The following is an 18,966-nucleotide window of genomic DNA, read 5'->3' as shown; positions in this document are numbered from 1 at the left end:
GGATTCCCCTTATAGGGTAGAGATGACCCGGTCTGACAACAGCTTGCTCCATCAGGACGCATGAGTCATGCCTGAGAAGACCTTTAAAATGTAAACCGGGGCTGTGAATGGTTTATCTTCGAAGAAGCGCACCTGCCAGAGATAATTTCTGTAGCAAAGGTTGCTTTTCTTTTTTTAAATGGTGCAGATTGGCTTACAATGTTTTATAAATGGTGCAGATTGGCTTACAATATTTTATAATGCCTGCTTTTGCCTGAATCCAAGCAACTTGAGGTGGCGTTTGTCCCCTGCTTTGAGATTATTGAAAGCCCTCCAACACTTTATGCTCAGAAAGTCCTATTGAATTCCGCCAGGCTTTCAAGTTTGCCTAGGAATTTAGCCTGTAATCTCTAGACACATTTCCTCTCTGAATCCACTTCTGTGTGAAGAAGGTGTTCAGGGGTGTGTGTGAATATGAATAGAGGTGCCTCTGCTTATATATTTGATATCTGTAAGAACTTGGAAGGTGGTTGCCTTGTTGGCATGAATGTAGAGGAGGAGGAGGAAGGGGTGGGGCCTGGCATTAGTTTTGGAGTTCTGCTAATCTTGCCTTGCCCTGCTGTTTCCAGGCAATGAATCTATAGCTGCTGTGCCTTGTGAAATCTGGGTGCACCTCCAGCCTAGATCATCTTGCAGCATCTTTATAGCTAACCACCTTCGTCCTTATGAGGTATGTAAAACATAATACTACATTATATTATTTTATTTGCACATAGGAGGAACCTTTTCAGTATCCATTTTCCTGCTTTTCTAAGCTCACTTAACAGCACAATTTGGTAGCGTCTACTGTAAGCAGGCTCCTGTTGAATTCAATCAGGTATACTTCCAGGTTGAATGGGTTTAGGATTGGAGACTGTAAAAGCCATTGCAGGGTCAGGGATAGAATTGAACAATATTGGTAGCAGTTTTGGATGTGTCATAAATTGCCCCCAAATAATTTTGAGGGTTCTACTCTGCTGAGAACTTTGGTAATCCCTACTTCTAGAAGTACAGTTCCCTGGGAAGAAGCAGCAGTTATTGTACCAATTTGAGGCTGCAGATCCTAAAAGCATTAGAAGAATCCTGCTGGATCAGGCCAGAGGGCCAGCGATGACCAGCACCTTCCCCTCAAGCCGTGCAACCAAAGGCAGATAGAAGATTGCAAGCAGGACATGAGTGCAATAGTAATCTCCTGACTTGCAGTTCTCAATAAATAACTGTTATACAGTGGAGGTAGAACATAGCAATCAATCGTGTTTAGTAGCCATTGATAGCCTATGCATGGTGGGACATTTCTACCTTGTAACCATACATCGGATCAGGCTGCACATCTGTCGTATGCTTATGTCTCATTTGGATGATGGGACGCGGGTGGCGCTGTGGGTTAAACCACAGAGCCTGGGACTTGCCGATCAGAAGGTTTGAATCCCTGCAACGGGGTGAGCTCCCGTTGCTCAGTCCCTGCTCCTACCAACCTAGCAGTTCGAAAGCACCTAAAAGTGCAAGTAGATAAATAGGTACCGCTCCGGCAGGAAGGTAAACGGCGTTTCCGTGCGCTGCTCTGGTTCGCCAGAAGCGGCTTAGTCATCCTGGCCACATGACCCGGAAGCTGTACGCCGGCTCCCTCAGCCAATAAAGCGAGATGAGTGCCACAACCCCAGAGTCAGCCATGACTGGACCTAATGGTCAGGGGTCCCTTTACCTTTTACAGTTTCAGAAGCTCTTGTTTCAGATATCTAGGAGGGTGGCTTTTGTTCTCTGTGTTGGAGGGTTTCTGATGGAGCACAGATAGACCCTAAGACTTCATCATGCCCATACATAAAAAGAGTGCACCAGGAGACTGGAGCAAAACCCACATCCTACCTAAGATGGCTAGATGAAAAAGGGAATGGGGCTCCTGTAGTTTCAATAGCTGTGTAGAACAGGGAATTTCAGCAGGTGTGGAGTTGTTGTGCAACCTGCAGTGCCTGTGTCTTTAAGGTTATAGAAAAACGAGCAGTTGCTTCTGCATCATAAAGGACATGGACAAATGGATTTGCAGTAAGTGGTGAAGGTGAGAATAAGCAGAAGTCTGGTGGCTGGGTCAGATTAAGGTCATTTAGGAAACAGTTTTCTAAAATGGAGAAATAAGTCTGCTGTCATTTCATTAATGGCAAAAAAGGAATGAAAGCAAATGAACCTGATTTTGGCTCTCCCAATATTGTTCAAAGCTCCATAGTAGCTGCTAATATTTTTTGTATTTTTTTAATGGCTTGAAGCAGTGATAAGATTATATAAAAATGGCCTTACTTAGATAGGCCAAAGATCCATCTAGTTTAGTTTCGTGTTTTAAACAGTGGCCAGCCTTAGGAAACTCTCAGTCAGTTAACTACTTTCCCTGTTGGTCTTTTTATGCAATATCTGTTATTCAGATATATACTGCCTCTGAATGTAGCAGTTTCATGTAGCTGTTGCAGGGGCTTGGACTAGGTGGCCCCCTGTATCCCTTCCAATTCTACAATTCTTTGATTCCATATAATGATAGCTATTGGTTAATCTATTTTTACTGAATTTGTGAAGTCCATTTTGAAAGTCTTCTTAAGTGCTATCCTGAATTATTTTTGCTAAACTTGGGCTGCTAGAAATGGCCTTAATTTCAGTGTCATTAAAAAAACACCTGACCATGCTAATGTGCTACCCTCTCTTTTTATATACATTTATATCCTTTCCTTCAATGGAGTTAAGGGCAGTATACATAAAAATCCATATTTAAATATTTAAGTGCCTGTGTTTTGAAACCTGGACGTACAGTGAACCCCAGACTAATATGTTTGGTTTCAGATTTTGAAATCCTTTAGGTGTGAAAACCTCAGCAAACTCAGCTCTAATACGGTCCCATAGGAAGCTTTGTACTTGTGATTCTCCACAGAAATCTCTCAAGGGCTTTATCCTTCCAAAGCTTGAATTGCAGCAAAACCTTCACGCTTCATTGGGAGCTACTTGTAACAAAGCAATTTGCTTAGCCTTATTAATGAGTAGGATGTGAAACTGGGCATATTGGGAAATAGATGCAAAACTAGCATGCTAGCTCTGACTTAGTTTGGAGAGAGTATTTAAGAAAATCAGGCCTATCTTGGCCAGCATCCTGTTCTTAAAGTAGCCAACTTTGCAACTGCAGTTGGGGCATGACACATGAATTCCAGCAAAAAAATAATAATTATCAATTTGCAAATAGGCAAGAGGCCAAAACTGACCTCTTTCCCCAACATCTGCCAAACTAGATTCCAAACAGGGAATTTCCGATGTTGTGTTTCTTCCTCGTTAGACATCAATCTTATTCATTAAATGAGGGTTTCATTTTGACACATGGTTCCTGAAATCATGCAGCATATGACTTTTTGAACAAAAAAATCTGTCTTTTAGGATTTCTAATTGGTCAGAACTGTAATGAGTTCTTAGGAAGCTGGATCCATCTAGCTAAGTATTTAATAATAATAATAATTTTTATTTATACCCCGCCCTCCCCAGCCAAGGCTGGGCTCAGGGCGGCTAACAAGCAATAATAAAAACAAATTGAATGAATACAACTTAAAAACAAGATTAAAATACAACATTAAAATATTAAAATGCAGCCTCATCACAGGAGGAGAAAGGAAAAAGAAAGAGAGGGAGGGAATCAAATTGGCTCCAAGCCAAAGGCCAGGCGGAACAACTCTGTCTTACAGGCCCTGCGGAAAGAAATCAGATCCTGCAGGGCCCTGGTCTCATGAGGCAGAGCGTTCCACCAGGCCGGAGCCAGTGTTGAAAAGGCCCTGGCTCTGGTTGAGGCTAATCTAACTTCTTTGGGGCCCAGGATGTTGCTATTTATGGCCCTTGAGGCTCTCTGTGGGGCATACCAGGAGAGGCGGTCCCGTAGGTACGAGGGTCCTAGGCCGTGAAGGGCTTTAAAGGTCAAAAGCAGCACCTTAAATCTGACCCTGTACTGGAAAAGCACTGGGTGAATATGGCAGTGGGAGCAGCTTTGCAGAATCTCAGGCAGAGGACATGCTCAAACCTACCAGGAAATGCTGTTGTGTTGTGAGGAAGGAATGTTGTGAGGAAGGAATTGTCCCATAAAGGTTGACTTGTGTTTTGTCAGGGGCTATCTGCATGACACAGGTGGCGCTGCGGGACGCAGGTGGCGCTGTGGGTTAAAGCCTCAGCGCCTAGGACTTGCCGATCGAAAGGTCGGCGGTTCGAATCCCCGCGGCGGGGTGCGCTCCCGCTGCTCGGTCCCAGCGCCTGCCAACCTAGCAGTTCGAAAGCACCCTCGGGTGCAAGTAGATAAATAGGGACCGCTTACTGGCGGTAAACGGCGTTTCCGTGTGCAGCTCTGGCTCGCCAGAGCAGCGATGTCACGCTGGCCACGTGACCTGGAAGTGTCTCCGGACAGCGCTGGCCCCTGGCCTCTTGAGTGAGATGGGCGCACAACCCCAGAGTCTGTCAAGACTGGCCCGTACGGGCAGGGGTACCTTTACCTTTACCTTATCTGCATGACAATAGAACTGCCAATACCTGGCTGTGCTGATAACAGGTATCTGAAACAGGTCTGGCACATTGTCTCTCAAACAAAGAGTCTTTTGGCACTTTAAAGACTTAACACATTTATTACTGCATAAGCTTCCCTGGATTGTGGTCCACTTCATCAGATGCATGAAGTGGGTACCTAGCAGTTTTTGGGTGGGGAATGAAATGCAGCAAAGGACACACAGTGATAATTATGTACTTAATGCTGGTAATTCATAAAAAACAGCTGCTGGTTACACAGGCATGCTGGCACAGCCAGTTAACATAAATAATGTCCTAAAAATCATGTTCAGTCCATAAATAATGGCAGTTCAAATGATTGAGCTTCTTGATGCAATCTCCTTGCAAAGTTCCTTTATCATCACCATCGTAAACTTTTATTGCACAAGCCAAAGGCCATGGCGTCATCCGATTCCTTTATCTTGAGTAGTTCTTCCCATTCAGATGGTTTGATGTATTGCAGTTCAGTAGTTTCATGTTACAGTCCCCCTCTGTTGAAGTTCCTTGGAGTAGTTCTTTCCATTTTGATATGCTTTGGGTTAAGTGCAGACAAGTGGATTTTCATATAGGAATTTCGGAACACGATGGCTGTCAGACTTGGTTATCTTTAGAGAACCATTTCCACATTGGCATATCTGCTGAGGGACCTTTGAGCATCTGTTGTATGTTGCAGAGGATTCTGGATCATGTTCTGGAGAAGAGCATGCTGTTTGTGTTGAGTATTCATGTTAGGTGAAGGTAAAGGGACCCCTGACCGTTAGGTCCAGTCGTGGCCAACTCTGGGGTTGCGGCGCTCATGTCGCTTTATTGGCCGAGGGAGCCGGCGTACAGCTTCCAGGTCATGTGGCCAGCATGACTAAGCCGCTTCTGGCAAACCAGAGCAGCGCACGGAAACACCATTTACCTTCCTGCCGGAGCGGTACCTATTTATCTACTTGCACTTTGACGTGCTTTCGAACTGCTACGCTAGCAGGAGCAGGGACCGAGCAACAGGAGCTCACTTCGTTGCGGGGATTCGAACCGCTGACCTTCTGATTGGCAAATCCTAGGCTCTGTGGTTTAACCCACAACGCCACCCATGTCCCTGGTGCGTATTCATGTTACCCTGCATCAAATGTACCGCAAAACCCACCCAGCACTCCCTATCTTCTCCACCTTGCAGGAGAACATGAGTAGTGGCAGGCAAGTTGCCTTTAGGCAGCTTGTCTGCCATTAGTCAATCATCTTCTCAATGAGAAGCTTCTTGTTTCTAAGGTTCCCAAGAATGCTGTTTGAAAATTGCTTCCCAAAGAAATATACACAGTAGTTGTATAGGTAACCCTTGCTCCACAATGTTATGGTATATATGGGCTTTACTCAGAGACCAAGTTGTGAAAGGTATCTAGACAGTATAAGGCTGAGCAGAAACAGAGATTGGTTTGCTTATCCACAAAATGGGTGTAGTCTCTTGTTTGTCAGATATAATTTTATCTGTTGGCTGAATCAGTGTGCACTTTAGTCAGAATTGCATATATGGGGGGAGTTTCCTATTTGCAATAATCTCACCATTTGGAATGATAAATTAGCAGAAGTGGTTAAAAGAAATATGCAGGGACTTCTGTGGTTAACTGTGAAACTTAAATTTGTTCAGCTTAAGCTATCACCCATTGCTTCCCATTTTACCTGTACCGTACCTTGTTTCTAGACTAGGAATGGTGATTAAGCCTGTGGACCTTCAGATGTTGCCGGACTACATCTCCCATCATCCCTAGCTAGCAGGACCCGGTGGTCAGGGATGATGGGAATTGTAGTCCCTAAACAGGTGGATACCCAAGTTTGGGAAACACTGATCTGGAGGGTCACAGACTTCTCATCCCTGCTTTAGACGACTACCTTCTTATTTCAGTGTTTTCTGTTATAAGCTGGCAACACTGAAACTTGGTCACTGAGAAAATTTGTGTGTGGGTGTGCATGCATAAACTGAATGGAAACCTAGAGATAGTTTATTCCAAACCCATAGCTCAGCCTTCCTGACTTTGTGCCCTCCAGATATCCTGGATGACAACAACCAGCCCCTAATAGCATGGTCAGTGGTCAGGGATTATGGGAGTTATGGTTCCAGCAGGGTATGGAGGGCACCATGTTAGGAAAAGCTGACTAGTGCGTCGCAATATAGGGGATAGGTGCTCCTGCGCCATAGATTCTAGTCTTCCAACCCAAGATTTAAACTCAATTGAGGTCCAGAATATTTGAAACTGGTCAAATGTTAAACTTTGCACTAAGCATCACCTAGCTAATTTATTACTCAATTAGGCCTAGGAAGTGGTAGCATGCATAGCAGGAAATACATTACAGTGGTACCTCGGGTTAAGTACTTAATTCGTTCCGGAGGTCCGTTCTTAACCTGAAACTGTTCTTAACCTGAAGCACCACTTTAGCTAATGGGGCCTGCTTCTGCCGTGCCACCAGAACACGATTTCTGTTCTCATCCTGAAGCAAAGTTCTTAACCCGAGGTACTATTTCTGGGTTAGCGGAGTCTGTAACCTGAAGCGTATGTATCCTGAAGCATATGTAACCTGAAGCGTCTGTAATACAAGGTACCACTGTACTTTCCAGTCTGTCTTTACGTTTGTGGTGGTTCTTTTAACCTTTTTTGTCATTCATTCTTGGATTTGGGCCATTTCTTCAAACTGTTACAAGAAGTTCAAATTCTTGAAATGTCTCAATACTGGTTTGGCCGCTGACCGAACTTGCTAATGCTAGTTCCGGTTGCACGTCTGCTGCGGCTTCCTTTCCAGCAATGAATTCAATAGAGTCTGTCACTGCTGCTTCATCAACGTGCCACTTCCTGTTTCTACACTTCCAAGGAAAGTTTCCAGTACTCGTGGGCGGGGCAAATTTGCTGCATAAAGAAGCTTTATTAGAGACAGTGTACAAGTTGCACTTCATTCAGCTGCCTGAACCAATCTGTGCCCTTGTTGGGATACCAGCATTTCAGATTGCAATGTGGTTTCCGTCCAGCAACTTCTGGGTTCCTGGGTGAGCATGGTGATGAATGTGTCCCTGAGTTTGCTTTTTGAGAATGCTTTCAAGTGAGACTTGGTGTTTCTCAAACTTGGGCCTCCAGCTGGTTTTGGACTACAGTTCCCATCACCCCTGACCACTGGTCTTGCTAGCTAGGGATGATGGGAGTTGTAGTCCAAAAACAGCTGGAGACCCAAGTTTGGGAAACACTGTTTAGAGGAAGATATGTTCCTCCATTAGACTGCTTAAAATAAATATAAACTATTATATATTTCTGGGGTTGTCTGGTGCAGAGAAGGACGAGGGCTGATAATTGTGTTCATGTGAAGTAGAAGACTGTTAGGATGGAGCAGGAATCTCAACTATGGATCTTCTCTGTTGAAATTCTGCATTGGAATTACTGCATCTGGAAATGCTGCATATTTCTACATGATGGGAGGAGCATCGTTGTTAAATTAGTACACTTTTCATCAACAGGGTTTGGTTGAAATTTTAAAAAGAATATTCAAATTGATTACAGTGGTACCTCTGTTTTCGAACATAATCAGTTCCGGAAGACCGTTCGAGTTCTGAAACGTTCAAAAACCGAGGCACAAAGGGCGGTGTGCAAATTTAATTGAGAAAATTTAGGAACACTCAGCGGAAGCCGTTCGACTTCCAAAGTGCATTCAGAAATGGAAGCATTTACTTCCAGATTTTCGGTGTTTGAAAACCGGTTCGGAAACCGAGGTACCACTGTAATTTAAACAAAGTTCTAAATTGTCACAGGGGGTGATGTAGGAAATGTGTTTTGAAACCAGTTTTCTCTGTTTGATAATTTGCATTCTTCTGAACATATATCCGAGCCAGCTGATTGCAAAAGCAGTCAAAATCTGTTGGTTTGCAGGTATTCAGATTGGAATGCTTTTCATTATGCAACCCATATACCTCTTTTGTTGCATAATTTTAAATCTGCATGAGGCAGTTGTGGAATTTCTGTTTCTCTGTGCCAAGGATGTTGGCCAAGATCACTTACTTGGTGACTAAGGCTACCATCCTATGCGCACGTATCTTGGAGCAAACTTATTGAAATTTGTAGGACTTTCTTCTGAATAAGCATGCTTTGGATTGCTCTGCATGTGAGGGCTGTGGATTCAGGCGTTTTAAAACTCTATTTAAGGTTTTTGAACTTTTTAGGCTAAATCTCCCATCAAAACGAAATACACAACCCTGAAGCAATGCCATCGAGCTAAAGATATAAATTGTGAATGTGGCAAACATATTTTGCAAAGATGTATCATGGAGAACTGGGATTGGTTCTGGAATGCCGTTGAAAACTAGAAGCTAGAGTCAACCAATTAAGCTGAATTTTGGGAGATTAAGGACACCTAAGAGGAAGTATCACTTTAAACAGCTCATAGTTAAACGATGGAGTACAGTACCATATACTGTATTGATATGGGAGAATGCCATTGTGGTCACAACCTGTTCGTGGCTATCCCATAAGCACTTGGTTGGCCACTGTGGGAGCAGAATGCTGCATTATCCCATAATCTTTGCTTTCACGTCTTTAGGGCACCTTCATAACCCAGGTAAGGGACGCGGGTGGCGCTGTGGGTAAAACCTCAGTGCCTAGGACTTGCCGATCGTATGGTCAGCGGTTCAATTCCCCGCGGCGGGGTGAACTCCCGTCTTTCGGTCCCAGCTCCTGCCTACCTAGCAGTTCGAAAGCACCCTTAAGTGCAAGTAGATAAATAGGTACCGCTTTATAGCGGGAAGATAAACAGCGTTTCCGTTTGTCACGCTGGCCACGTGACCCGGAAGTGTCTGCGGACAACGCTGGCCCCCGGCCTCTTAAGTGAGATGGGCACACAACCCTAGAGGCGGGCACGACTGGCCCGTACTGGCAGGGGTACTTTTACTTTACTTTTATAACCCAGTTGGGTTATAACAGACCAATAGAGGTGGCTTTTTTTAGCAAATGGCATAAAACCATGGCTAGAAAAGCCACCTCTATTGGTCTGTCACCCCTCCAACTGTATTACCTGGGTTATGAAGGCGCCCTAAAGACGTTAAAGCAAAGATTATGGGATAATGCACACAGTTACTTGCGATCTCGATCACACGCAGTCTGTAGTCTGCTGGCAGTAGGAGTACAATATGGGCATGTCTTTAAGTTAACATCTTACATTAAAAACCTGACAGTACCAAATTATCGAAGGCTTTTCACCAAAGCCAGACTAAACTTCTTTCCTTCTGCAGTGTTGGATGGCAGGTTGAGAGGAGTTCCCTATGAGCAAGCCAGGGCTGAACTAATATTACCCTTGCTGGTACCTTTCCCGGGAAAATCAGAGGCTCACTACGTCAGGTTCCTATTGGAAGACCGGACAAATGCTAGAACATTAGCAGTGGCAAACATTTTATCGGTGGCTGCAAGAACCAATGATCCCTATATTCTGAACAAAATGCTTGTTTAACCTGGAGGTAGGCTGTATGAATTGTGTATTGCTTTGTTGGGTCTCTGGACCGTAATAAAGGTTGATGATGATGCTGGACTAAATAGGCCTAGTCAGATCCAATAGGAGAGTCCTTGCATATAAAACCTGGGTTTTGTAGCTGCATGAGTTGTGAAATGGCCCTCTGATTATTGATCAGTCTTTGTTTTCTTCTTCTTCTTCTTCTTCTTCAGAATATTGGACTCCTTTCCTCACAAGCCCACAATGGCAGTGGATGTAGCCATGCAGGTCTACCTTCGCACGCCCTACTTGCGAAGGGAGAGTTTTGCCTGCAAAATTGCTCCGAAGCCGAAGACGCCTTTGCGGCCTTGCATCCATTTGAACAGCAACACCCAGCTAAATGAACTGGGGGAGGAAGTCAAAGCTCTGCAGAGTAACCGGGTGAAGAAGAGGGTTTCCTTTGCGGACAGCAGGGGCTTGTCTCTCACGGTCGTTAAAGTGTTCTCCCAGTTTGACGAGCCGTTGGAGATCCCATTTAATATCACGGAACTAATAGACAACATTGTGGGCCTGACGACCGTGGACAGAGACGACTTTGTCTTGGATTTCGTACAGCCTTCTGCAGATTATTTGGACTTCCGGAATCGCCTCCAAGCCGACTACGTCTGCCTTGAAAACTGCATGCTGAAAGATAAAGCCATCATCGGCACCGTGAAAGTCAGGAATCTTGCATTTGAGAAGGCTGTGAAGATCCGGGTGACATTTGACACCTGGAAAACATTCACAGACTACCCATGCCAGTATGTTAAGGACACGTATGCAGGTTCGGATAAGGACACGTTCTCCTTTGAGGTCAGCTTGCCAGAAAGAGTTCAACCCCATGAAAGAATAGAGTTTGCTGTGTGTTATGAGTGTGATGGCAAGGTATACTGGGACAGCAACAAAGGCCTCAACTACAGGATCATCCGGTCTGAACTCAAATCTGCCCGGGAGATTTCTCAGCCGCAGGGCGGACCTGGCTTTGGGATTGCCTTTGACCAGTTTGGAAGCCCCCGGTGTTCCTACGGCCTGTTTCCTGAATGGCCCAGCTACTCAGGGTATGAGAAACGGGGGCCTTATTACTGAATGAAAGATCTGGGCTCTGTATTTGCAAACATCCTGCTCAGCAAACGTCTGGGAGTTTGCTGCAAGAGCACAGTTGAGAAAGGAGGCTCGCATGAGTTGGCAGAAACTGAAACTGAAGGACTTGCGAAACTCCTGACTGCAGATAGTTTTTAAAAATAGGTGCTCTTTGCATCATCCTGGATGTAATGAATTTAAACAGCTAGAAAAGGGGAGATCTCTTTGCTGTCTTAAGACTAACGCTGCCAAGACTCCCAAGTCCCATTCAGCTTTCACTGCTTCAGTCCAAGCGGTTCTGCTGACATGTTTTGAGGTTCACCACAGTATTGCAAGCCGTACAGAGAAATGTGTGCCTATGCTTCACCTGTTGAGCTATGGAACCCTGCTGGGGTATACATCTCCAAAAAGCTATTCCATGTTTGACAAAGAACTATGGAGACAATATCCAGCCTTGTGAGGGAGCTATGCTAGCATCTTCCCTTATCTACTTTGTCCGATCTGGAAGCGACCAAGGCGTTCAAATAGAAGTGGCTGTAATTTTAGCTTGTATTATGACTCTGCTCCCTTCCATTTTAGGAAATGCCTTCATTTGTGGGAAGATACCAGGGTGCTTACTCACTGTTCTGCCTTTTTTTTGACGAGAACAGTATGTTTTAAGTTCTTCTCAACAATGGCTGAGGCTGGAGAGTCTCTGGGAGGTCATTCATATTATAATCTCGTAGCCCCTGAGCAAAATGTGTGTGTTAGCGTAGGTTGAGGGGCTGCGATCTTATTAATGTGCCTTGAACAACTACTTTGGGTTGGCTGCAAAGAGTAAAAATATCTATTTTTTTATGAACACATAACTTTTCATATGACCGTTTTATTTAAATGTATTTCTTTTGAGCCCGGTATAGTTGTCTGGTTAAATAACTGTTTTGTTTTACTACTTCCCCGTCCCCATTAATTTTATAAAATTGAGTGTTACTGACAAAATCAAATAAAGGTTATCGACTTGTATGAGGAATATTCGTTATGTTCAGTGCAACATACCTGCCCCACTGCTCACTCACAGGAGAGACTGTACATCGGTGGTGATACAGCATGTGCTCTCCGTGCAGAAAATCCCAGGTTTAAACCCTAGCATTTCTGGGTAGGACATGGAGAGACTATGATTGAAACCCTGGACGGCCATATTGGGCAGTGTTGACCATACAGAGCTAGGCAGCTAATGGCCTGACCTAGTAGGAAGCAGTTTTGCATGTTCCTGTAGGCTAGGAAAGGAGAGTGGAGGAAGGGCAGGAGCAAGCAAGGGCTGTGGAGCCTTCTCTATAAGCCAAAGAAAGAAAGATTGGGTTGTTAATTTCCACACTAGCTTCACAGTACATAGCTACAGCAGACAGCCATGTTTCCTGGTCCATTGGGGACTGTTAGATCCAAGCCCCTACGTTGTGACTTGAACACTAAAGAAAGCCATTTAGCTTCCCTCCACTCTTTGTACTGTGCAAGCCCAGCTCACAAGAGCTTTCGACTGCTGCAAGTGAATTCTCAACCCAAACACATGAGACAAACAAATCTGTGGAGTATTGCGGCTCATTCGTGAAGCAAACGTGAGCTATGCCAGCTCTACGCCAGTATGGGGTTACAGTAAGGCAGACTGAAAGTTAATTTTGTTACGTGAGCTATAGCTCCATAATCTGCCGGTGAAATATTGCAAGACTCTTGGGTCAGATTTCTAAGCGCCCGGCTACCTAACCCTACTCGTTCCTCTTGCATTCTGTTGCATGAAACTGCTCAGATCATCTTGAATTGTAAAGTACATGCATCCATACAATGCTGTGTGCTTTAGGTTGGCACACAATAGAAGAACTTTGTCTTGGAATGTCCGCTTGCTGTTAAATATGGAAAAGGATCCTAATTAATGTGCCACTAATAGCCAGAACCTGAATTCCTACTTGGAACTGTGCTTATAAGCATCTTCATGTTGAAAATGTCAGCATTAAGTACCAGGTGGTCTCAGATGCTAGCGCTTTTAAAACCCAAAATCTGCTCCCCCACAAAGAGTAGAAAATAATCTGCTAGGATAACTTGGTCTGAATCTGGCTTCCTAAGAGTTGATTCTTATCTAGCCACCAACCCACTTCCTCCATTACTAACCTAGAATTGAAGGAGCTGCTTCCATAGCACTGGGATGTTCTGGGGTGACGTGAGAGTGGCTGAATCTGCTCCAATGTCTTCATTTATTCTCTTCGGTTACGGAAAAAGCGATCCAGCTCACTGCTATGGTTGCGATAGCTTTAACAGAGTGATAGAAGGAAAGGATTTATTTCCCAGCGATGAAAACTGTAATGAATGAGCGAAATATAGTTAAAATACAACCTTAGGATTGCAACTGGTAAGATTACAAGAGCCCGTATTAAATGGTTTCATCTTTTACGGAACAGTTTCTACCAGATACTTAAATTCCTCATGGGAAAATAATGCTATTTTTGCACTTTACTTCTGAGTAGATGTCATCCATGGAAAAACCAGCAAAATCACAAACAGGTTGTTTCCCAGAACTGTCCCTAGATGTTCAGTTTTGAATTAAGTGGAAAAGAGTTGTGAAGATCCGCCAGTCTTTGATTGAAGACTACTTTACCCAGGGGTCTGAGTCACACACTGCCCCAGTATTTGGATTTTATATGAGGCTGGGGTATAAGAGTGAGGCTTAATCTTACAGGCCTCCAGTCATGAGCTAAGTTTACAGATTAAAGACCTGCTTGTTTGATCCACTACATGTAAAACCTACATACTGGGACCATGTGTAGGAACTGGACCAAGGACTCAAGTAAATGGGGAAGAAGTATTGGAACTGAGGAGCTCCAGCAAGATCACTACATAAATCCATCAGACTGTTGGAAAAGTTAGGATCCAATTTCTTCCATAAAGCTGAACTCCCAAGGGCTTAAATTACTTCCTTTGGAGCTACTTCAGGACAGTACATTCTTGTAAATAATATTATATATGTGTAGCTAGATGGGTGGGGACTTTACTGACTCTGCTAAAGGTGTCTGTAAGTAACTTGCCAGGCAAGCAGCTGGAGACAAGACTGTGAAATGGAAACTAGGAATGGTTCTCCCAAACAACCCCTTTCCTTTCAACTCTTCCCCCGCCATTTTGTTTTTAAAGTCATCTTCCTGGCTTCCTGGTTCCAATTGCCAATATGAATGTAACTGAGGAATTGTCATCCTCCGTTTTATGCTTCAGTGCCTTGCATGTTTTTAAATATTTTGTACACAACTGAAAAAAATGCACTTTACAATCACAATGGATTTGTTTTCTGTAGTACTGTCTGTAATATCACAATGCTTTTGTTTTTATCTTGAATAAAAGAAAATGTTACAAGGAGACATTGCATTTTGTGAAGTGAGAGCTCGGTGGTAAAACATACCTAAGAATTAAATCTGGAGGCTAAAAAATTGCCTGGGAAGAAGAGAAAAAGGGCTTGTGCCAGATGACAAATTAAGGATGAGCAAAGTCACACTGTTGTAAAACGAGTGTGTTGTACCTAAAGAAGGGATAGGTAACTCCTGGCCTCTTGGTTAGATCTGTGCCTTCTATGCAATGGGCCTTGTTTCTAAGTAAGTACATAGAATCACAGCCATGGTTGATCTTTCATTGGATTTTATTTGAAGTGCCACAGCCATGTCTAAGAACACTTGCTTCATGGCTGCACAACCTTAGTGCTAACTGGTGTCCTCTTTGTTACAGAGGTTGAGAATTATTAAGGAATCAGATTGTGCTAGAAAATGCACATCTGGACCATGATTTCACATGGATAAAAAGCAATGTATCAAAGAAATGGGGAGATGGGACTTCTAAGCCCCTCCAATTTTGGAGGCCACAATTTTAATAAACAATTGCGCTCTCTCTCACCTTCAAAAAATTAAGCTGCAATCCCAGTTACTCGGGTGCATACTTCATTGGACACAGCAGGACTGACTTCTGAGTCAACATGCACAACATTGCACTGTGTAGCTCCAATCCTATGCCTGTTTACTCAGAAGTAAGTCCCACTGTGTTTAAATCAGGCATGTCCCAAAGATCATTTCTGGGGTCTAATCCGGCCCGCCAATCAGTTTAATCCAGCCCCTGTGGCAGTCTCTCTCTCGGGGTAAAATCCTAAAAGAAGCTCAACAACTTTGGGGTAAAATCGTAAAAATAGCTCAAAAACTTCAATCCTAAAACAATTTTGGTCAGCCCTCAGGCATGTTCACTTCATCAAATCTGGCCCTCTTTGAAAAAAGTTTGGGCACTCCTGGTTTAATTAATCTTACTCTCTAGTAGGCATGGATGAATATCTGTTTCTCACTTTCTCAGTATTTAAGCTGATGCCATTTCTGCATCTGTTTGCAAAAACTTAGTAAAGGTAAATGGATCCCTGACCATTAGATCCAGTTGTGACCAACTGGGGTTCTGGCGCTCATCTCGCTTTATTGGCCGAGGGAGCCGGCGTACAGCTTCCGGGTCATGTGGCCAGCATGACTAAGCCACTTTGGCAAACCAGAGCAGCGCACGGAAACGCCGTTTACCTTCCCACCGGAGCGGTACCTATTTATCTACTTGCACTTTGAGGTGCTTTCAAACTGCTAGGTGGGCAGGAGCTGGGACCGAACAATGGGAGCTCACTCCGTTGCAGGGATTCGAACCACCGATCTTCTGATCAGCAAGTCCTAGGCTCTCTAGTTTAATCCACAGCGCCACCTACGTCCCTACCTTGCAAAAACATACCCAGGTGAAATTTAGTACACACTTTTGTGCATGTTTCTCCTAATACTTTGAAAGCAATTTCCTCAATGCAATGCATTTTTAATATGTTACTCACACTAACACACTTTTCTGTGTGCATTTTCCCTAATAAGCATTTTTTTAGCATCTTTTGTTCAGCAAGAATAGCTGTGCTTTGGTTTGCATATTGGTTCCGGAAGTACAGGCTAAGCAGCTTTACATTAAAATGCAAACTAAAATTCCTTTCCCACACATACCTATGCATTAGAATGACAGCCTCAGTCCATTGAAAGCAACAGGGATTATAGGCAGCCAGTTGTTCTGAGGGCATTAAATAGCACTTAAATGAGCAATTTTAACTAGATTGGGGCACAGGATTTAAGAGTAACTGGTGTCAGTAGGAATATTTTGTTCAAGGAAATCAGAATCCACTTTAAAAGGCTGCAGGTGTCTGTGACTGATCATTTATATGAAAGAGAAACTAACACTAAATTTAAAAGCAGCTAGACAGAACAAATTACTTGTGGACATTATAGAATCCACATGATGAATGAGAGACTGTCCAGAAAAACTTGACAGTATTTGCTCAACCCAAATTCAGCAATTTACTGGATAATTCAATTCTTGGTCTCTGAAGTCTTTCAATACCTATCTGCGAATAAGCCCTACAGAAATCAGTGGGGATTCCTTCTGAGTAAGGAAATCAGCCCTGAGTGCTCACTGGAAGGGCAGATCCTGAAGCGGAGGCTCCAAGACTTTGGCCACCTCATGAGAAGAGAAGACTCCCTGGAAAAGACCCTGATGTTGGGAAAGATGGAGGGCGCAAGGAGAAGGGGACAACAGAGGACGAGATGGTTGGACAGTGTTCTCAAAGCTACCAACATGAGTTTGACCAAACTGCAGGAGGCAGTGGAAGACAGGAGTGCCTGGCGTGCTCTGGTCCATGGTGTCACGAAGAGTCGGACATGACTAAACAACAACAGATATTTTAATATGAATGAAATAAACCATATTTTGTAAGCAAGTACATAACATTCAGCCTTCAACTGATAAAGGGTAATGCTGTGAAACAAAACGTAAGTTTTCCATGTATGGAAGATTAAAAGGGAGTTGTTCAAAGTGATGGTCTGCAAACAACTGAACTGAAAAGGACCTTTTTATAAATGTGTTCAGGCATAAGTGCTTGATTCTGCTCCAGGATAAAAGATTAGAATTTCAGAGCTAGAACGAGTAAGTCTTCCCTGCCCCACCCCTTCTCAACACGTTTAGTTGTACTGCTTGCACATCCTATCAATTTACATGGCACTTTACAGAATATTATAAGCAACAACAACAACAACAAAAGCCAAAGTATTGGACCAGGGCATTTACAATCTAAATGTTCCCATTGAGGTTGGCAAAAAAAGGAAAGAAGAAAGGAGCACATAGCAAAGGATGAATGGTAAGCAAACACAATCATACATAATTGGCCTCCATTTTTGCCACTCATTCCTATTCTAGACCACCCACAGTTTTACTTTACTGACAAGTATAAATAATTCCCATAATGGGCAAAGGCTGGTATAATAAAACTGAAAGGTATTTTCCCAGGAGGACAACTGATTGCTATGGATTATCTGGTAAAACAATTAAACAATGTCCAAACTAATTGAATTCAATTGCTTCAATTACACTCGTATGCTAGGATGCTAGTCTGTAATGGTGAAAGACATTGACAGCATTTGAGACACTCTGCACACATCCAAATATGGAATCTAAGGGGGGTAGCCTCATCCATAAATAAAATACCATAGATGATCTAATGAGTAACTCCCACGATCTCAGTGTATGGGAAGAGGACCTAGGTCACCAGACTGAAGAGTATGACTGGGACAAAATCTGTTCCAAACTCCCGTCTAAGGACAATTTGAGCTAGGCTGCCAGAAGCCTCACTGAAAGTCATTTGTATGTGGCATTGGACTTCTCTTCATCTTTCTAGGGTTAACCATACACTCCCACTGGAGGGGCTGTTATTTAATAGGTATATTCCTGCACATGTGGTGGGAATGTCTGCTGCTAATAGTATTTTTGGTTTAATATATTCTCCATAGTTGCAGCTATTCGAGTACAGACACTTACTCCTGATCCCACTCTTGCTCTCCCGTCTTTGGATTAATAATAATAATAATAATAATAATAATAATAATAATAATAATATTTATTGACAATAAAGTTAGCATTTTTATTCAGGTGAATTGTTACCTCACAGGCAGGCTAGCCCTGACTAGGATCTTATTACCATTAGTGGTGGAACTGCAAGAAGGTTCAAGGTTTTTAGAGCTTAAAAATACATAAAGTAACTCTTATTACAGGTCAAAAAGTTCCCTGTGATCAAAGGCTAGTATTAGTGAACGTTTTTGAAAAAAAATTTGTTTAAGGTTTTTATGATAGCCACCAGACAAGTTGTAGATCAAAATTGGAAGGCAGTTGCTAATTTGACACTGGAGGAATGGTGTGAGAAGATCTGGAACATAGTGCTCATGGAAGAACAATCTAAGCAGCTTCAGATTCTAAAAATACACCAAAGATTATTTTGAGGAAACATTGTGGGGGGCAAAGATGCCACGATTGACCTCTAGCAATTTCTTGAGTAACCTGCTGAAATAATGAACTAGGTATTACTTAACATCTACAATTGTTCTCAGTATACTGGTACCTCAGGTTAAGTACTTAATTCGTTCTTAACCTGAAACACCACTTTAGCTAATGGGGCCTCCTGCTGCTGCCGTGCCGCCGGAGCCCAATATTTCTGTTCTTATCCTGAAGCAAAGTTCTTAACCTGAAGCACTATTTCTGGGTTAGCAGAGTCTGTAACCTGGAGCGTATGTAACCCAAGGTACCACTGTATTGACACATGATTTGTTAAATAACTTACCTCTGGGTGAATGATATCTATACATGGGATGGATGGAGGAAGGACGGAGGGGGGAATAGGGGGTTCTTTTGAAATAGACAGTTTATCTGTATTTACAACTGAAAATGCATAGAGACTATAAAAAGGGTGCTGAGAGTTGATAGGAGACACACACATGCACACCAGCTATAATCCCCAAA

At 43.3% G+C, this 18,966-nt stretch overlaps 1 protein-coding gene across 1 annotated transcript in view; it reads left to right on the top strand.

The window, feature by feature from the left end:
* The window catches only part of PPP1R3B (protein phosphatase 1 regulatory subunit 3B), a 15,193-nt gene extending 703 nt beyond the window's left edge, over nucleotides 1-14,490 (top strand). Inside the window, exons 2-3 of the mRNA XM_083719719.1 lie at nucleotides 609-709; nucleotides 10,236-14,490. Coding sequence (XP_083575845.1) covers nucleotides 705-709; nucleotides 10,236-11,127 — 897 coding nt within the window. The 5' untranslated portion in view covers nucleotides 609-704 and the 3' untranslated portion in view covers nucleotides 11,128-14,490. The remainder of the gene's footprint in view (nucleotides 1-608; nucleotides 710-10,235) is intronic.
* The last annotated feature ends 4,476 nt before the right edge of the window (nucleotides 14,491-18,966 follow it).

The sequence above is a fragment of the Podarcis gaigeae genome, assembly GCF_964106915.1.
Source record: "Podarcis gaigeae genome assembly, chromosome: 17".
Taxonomy (NCBI): domain Eukaryota; kingdom Metazoa; phylum Chordata; class Lepidosauria; order Squamata; family Lacertidae; genus Podarcis; species Podarcis gaigeae.
This window is presented reverse-complemented; position numbering and strand designations above follow the sequence as displayed.